We start from the raw sequence: 5,138 nt of genomic DNA, 5'->3' as shown, positions 1-5,138 counted from the left end.
AGGGTCAAAGAACAAGCATACAAATCACTTGTCAGGCCAATCTTGGAATATGGTAGTACAGTAAGGTAGTACATCCATATACAGATGTTTTCATCACTAAGTTGGAAAAGGTTCAGCGTTGGGCTGCCAGGTTTACTCTCGACAGATACAGGTATACCTCAAGTGTTGGAACCATGATGCAAGAGCTTTCATGGCAGACTCTAGCTGAGAGACGCAGGTTTGCAAGGCTGACTATGCTATACAAGATAAATAATCAACAAGCTGCAATTGACATCTCAAAATATTTGTCCTCCAAGAACCATAGCAACCCCACACGAATGGAAAATTCTCAGGTTTACTGCATTCCTCACTCAGCTCGAGACTACCACGGGATGTCATTCTTCCTCGCACTGCGGGGGATTGGAATGTCTTGCCACACAATCTGTCATCCAGGCACCAACTGCCGATACATTTAAATGAGCTTTAACTAAAAATTAAGCCGTCTCTCGCATCACACTCCAATCACACTCCAGTCTTCAATTGTGAAGTTAGCACTCAACTGGAAGAAAAAGAAGAAGACGAAGAAGAAGAAGAACCCACAGTCAAGCACAAAGCAAGTCAAGTGGGCTACGCAAGTGATATCGCTGTGGACGAACAGACCACACATCACAGAACTACTGAGCTCGCTCATATAACTGCTCTAACTGTGAAAAGCTAGGTCATTTGGCCAAGGGGTGTAGGAGCAAGGGCGGATCCAGGGGAGGGGGGGGGGGGGGCAAAGGGGGCCATGCCCCCCCCCCATGCGTACTTACACAGGACAGAAAATACCAGTCGTCGGTGGTTGCACAGTTACAGTTGAGCACAATATTGCCGCTTCTCATCGTGTCAGACAAGGGACTGAATCTTCTTGGCTGGACTGGCTACGCCATCTCCAGTTAGCATGGCACACAATCCGTCACGTGTTCCGATCGACATCACAGGACAATGCAGTGAGTTGTTTTCAGGTGAACTGGGAAAAACTCAAAGGCCAACATGTGCACCTCAGCGTAAAAGACGACGCCAAACCGAAATTTTGCAAAGCCACACCGTTACCTTTCGCCATGAAACAACAAGTGGAAAGTGAACTCGATCAACTCAAAAGAGATGGAGTCATCGCACCTGTCACTTTCTCTAGTTGGGCATCCCCCATACCCGTGATAAAAGAGTCGGGTAAACTGCGGATCTGTGGTGACTACAAAGCCGCAGTAAACCAGTCAGCTAACGTTACTCGCTACCTCGCATCGAGGAACTGTTTGCAGACATGTCAGGTTGGAAGGCCTTCAGCAAGCCGGATCTCAGTCATGCCTACCTCCAGCTTGAACGTCAGGAGTCGTCACGTGAACCCCTTACTATCAATACACACCAGGGGCTTTACCAGTACACACGCATGCCCTTTGGTGTATCTGCTGCACCTGTAATCTTCCAAAGGACTATTGAAAGTCTTTTGGCAGACATCCCCCAGGCAGTCGCATTTCTTGATGACGTACTAGTCACGGGAAAGACTGAGGCAGAACATGTCGCTAATCTCAACAAGGTCCTGAGTCGACTTCAGAGTGCAGGACTCAGTCTGAAGCGAGAGAAATGCGTGTCCTTCGCCCCAGATGTTGTGTATTTGGGGCACCGTATCAATGCAGCAGGCCGATGCACCAGTACCACGTAACGTGACAGAGCTGATCATGAAGTCCTTCCTGGGACTCCTGAACTAATATGGCCGATTTATGCCAAATCAGTCATCAGTTCTTGGGCCACTACACTTGCTGCTCAAGAAAAACGTCCGCTGGTCAGGGAGGCCAGTATATAACGAATCCTTCCAAGCTTCAAATGATTTGTTGTTGTCAGCCAGAGTGCTGGTGCACTATGACCCAGGTAAACAGTTTAATAGCATTGTCCTGTGATGCCAGCCCGTACGGTGTGGGCGCCGTGCTTGCCCACCGCATGCCTGATATATCTGAGCACCCATTTGCTTACGCCTCGCGTTCGCTATCTTCACCAGAGAGATACTACTCACAGCTGGATATGGAGGGGCTAGCAGTGATCTTCGGGGTGAAAAAAAAATCACCAGTACGTGTACGGTCGCCACTTCGAGATAGCTACCGATCACAAACCGCTGCTAGTACTGTTCAGTGAGGAGTGACCAGTATCCCCTATGGCATCATCCAGAATTCAACGCTGGGCTCTCACACTCGTAGCATATGACTATCACTTGGTGTACAAACCAGGTCACTTGAATGTCAATGCGGCCTTGAGTAGATTGACACCATCAGCCGTAACCCGGTTTCAGCAGACTACGTCATGATCATGGATCGCCTTGACTCCACCCCTGTCAGTCCAGACAAAATTCGGCTCTGGACCGGGAGAGTAAGAGTTCCAACCTTGTCACTCTTGCGTACCTACGGTATGAACGGTTGGCCACTTGACTGACAAGATCAAGGTCTGAAGCCATACACTTGCCGTTCAGAGGAGTTAAGCGTGCAAGATGGCTACATCTTGTGGGGATCACGAATCGTCATTCCCCCACACAAGGCCGGACACAGATCATCGAAGAACTACACGATTCACACCCTGGAATCTCGCGAATGAAATCACTCGCTGTACGCCTGGTGGCGTAGTATTGATAAAGAACTTGAAGATAAGGTCAAGCAATGTACAGCCTGTCAATCCTTGCGGAAATCGCCACAAAATGTCCCACTCCTTCCGTGGAATTGGCCAAGTCGTCCATGGTCGCGCTTTCACTTTGACTATGCTGGTCCATTCATGGGCCGGATGTTTCTTGTCATAGTCGACGCACGCACTAACTACACTTCCACACACACAGCAAGTGGCTGGACATCCACGCTATATGCACACTGCAACATCGCAAGCCACAGTAGAACGGCTTCGTCAAACGTTTGCGACTCACGAACTGCCAGAAATCCTTGTTACTGATAATGACACCAACTGTACCAGTACAGAATTCGAGAAGTTTCTGCAAGTCAACGGCATCAAACAAGTCAATTCTGCCCTATTCCACCCTTCGTCAAATGGTTTGGTTGGAAGGGCAGGTGTGTTACGACTGATAATGTAGTAACCAACGGAAAACGTATCACCAACCGATAATGTATCACAAATTGACCGATATTGTATCACTAACCGATAATGTAGGAAAAATTAACTAATAGTGTAGTTAAATTTGTATCCGATAAATTTGTATCACGTGCCGACGGATAACGTAACTACAAAATAACTGTATCCGATAATGTATCACCTCGGAACGGATACTGTATTAACCGATAATGTATCAAAAATCAACCGATAATGTATCAGTATATTTGGAAAAGGTGGAAATATTGTGAATTAATTAAAGTCTAATAAGTGCCTTTACTATGATGAGTCCCCAATCGGGATAGTTTATCATTAATATTTTTTTTTTTTGGAATTTGGGAGGGAGTTGCTCTGGTTTGGAGACGCTCTACTTCCACGTTGGCCTAGGTTAGTGGCGTATCCAGCTTTTGATGTCGGGTGGGGGGGGGGGGGGGGTGGCGGGGTCACCGCACTCGCAAATCCGCGCCAAAATGTGGACAAGTTCTTTTCTCCGGACACTTGGCCTCCGTATGGGCTCCGTGCTTCAACACAAGAGGGCGCGTTTTACCACTTTTGAGAGCACCATGGACGTACGGGATGTTACAACTGATAATGTAGAAACCAACCGATAACGTATCACCAACCGATAATGTATCACAAATTGACCGATATTGTATCACTAACCGATAATGTACCAAAAATTGACTGATAGTGTAGTAAAATTTGTATCCGATAATGTATCACGTGTCGACGGATAATGTAACTACAAAATAACTGTATCCGATAATGTATCACCACGGAACGGTTACTGTATCAACCAATAATGTATCAAAAATCAACCGATAATGTATCAGTATTGGAAAAAGGTGGAATATTGCAAATTAATTAAAGTCTAATAAGTGCCTTTACTATGATAAGTCCCCACTCGAGAAAGTTTATCATTAAAAATATATTTTTTTGAATTCGGGAGGTAGGGAGTTGCTCTGGTTCGGAGACGCTCTACTTCCACGTGGGCCTAGGCTAGTGGCGTATTCAGCTTTTGATGTCAAGGGGGGGGGGGGGGTAACCGCACTCGCACATCCGCACCGAAATGTGGACAAGTTCTTTTCTCCGGACACTTGGCCTCCATATGGGCTCCGTGCTGCGACACAAGAGGGCGCGTTTTACCACTACGGGACCATACGGAGATCAATGGACGGGACACAGCATGTGCGTACTGTACTGGTTCGCGCGCAAATTTGCACACCACTTCCAGAATGTGCCAGAATGTGGATATTAGCAACAGCGTCTTCGCATGAGTGTCAGGCAACTTCGGCGCGCGCATACGTTCAATTTAACTGGCGATGGTCTCCCAGACTATTCCCTCCCCCAATAACTTTGCACATTCAAAATACGCGCTGTGCATGAACCGGGAACACATACGAGTGGCGAGGCATGTGTATAGCAAAACTACCATCTGAAATGATCATGAAACTTGAGCTGTCACAAAAGATACAATGTAACAAGTTTACCGGATTTAGGCGGCAATCGTCGAAGTGTAGATGCGATCAAGCTTCATGGGTCTCTTGTCGACCCCAGTCGATTTTTTTTCTTACAGATTTGAAAAGGGCACAATCACATCATTACTGCTCATTTAGTGGGGGGATGAGGTGGGGGGGGGGGGATGAGGGGGGGTGAGGGGGAGGGGGTCGATGAGGGGGGGGGGGGGTCGTGCCATATTTTCAACGGGGAGCGCTGATAAAATCCTACAATCATGTACACAATATAACTGTACCGTACAAAATAATGCCCTGGCTTTTTTAGGGGGGGGCACCGTTCGCATGTGACGTCATTTGTTATTTACCCACTGACTTCAGTTTGTTCAACCCACACAGTTTGGAGTCCAAACGTCACGAGCCTGCCGCTTCCTTGAGGCCAACACAGGCGCGGATCCGGGGGGGGGGGTCCCCCAGCTGTGTCCCAAAACAAATTGCATACAAAGTCCTAAAAAAAAAATGCACCCCCCCTCCCTCTGCTGTGACACACCCCCCCCCCCCCCAAAAAAAAATACTGGTATAATG

At 47.5% G+C, this 5,138-nt stretch overlaps 1 protein-coding gene across 1 annotated transcript; it reads left to right on the top strand.

Moving 5' to 3' along the window:
- The first annotated feature begins 1,279 nt into the window (after nucleotides 1-1,279).
- LOC119745035 (uncharacterized protein K02A2.6-like) lies at nucleotides 1,280-1,678 on the top strand. Its single transcript, XM_038221259.1, has one exon. It carries the CDS (start codon nucleotides 1,280-1,282, stop codon nucleotides 1,676-1,678), a length of 399 nt encoding a protein of 132 aa, XP_038077187.1.
- Nucleotides 1,679-5,138: the final 3,460 nt, after the last annotated feature.

The sequence above is a fragment of the Patiria miniata genome, unplaced genomic scaffold (genome assembly GCF_015706575.1).
Source record: "Patiria miniata isolate m_02_andy unplaced genomic scaffold, ASM1570657v1 HiC_scaffold_7, whole genome shotgun sequence".
In the NCBI taxonomy this organism is placed as follows: Eukaryota; Metazoa; Echinodermata; class Asteroidea; order Valvatida; family Asterinidae; genus Patiria; species Patiria miniata.
The sequence above is the reverse complement of the archived record's forward strand: the minus strand, read 5'-3'. Positions and strand labels throughout refer to the sequence as shown.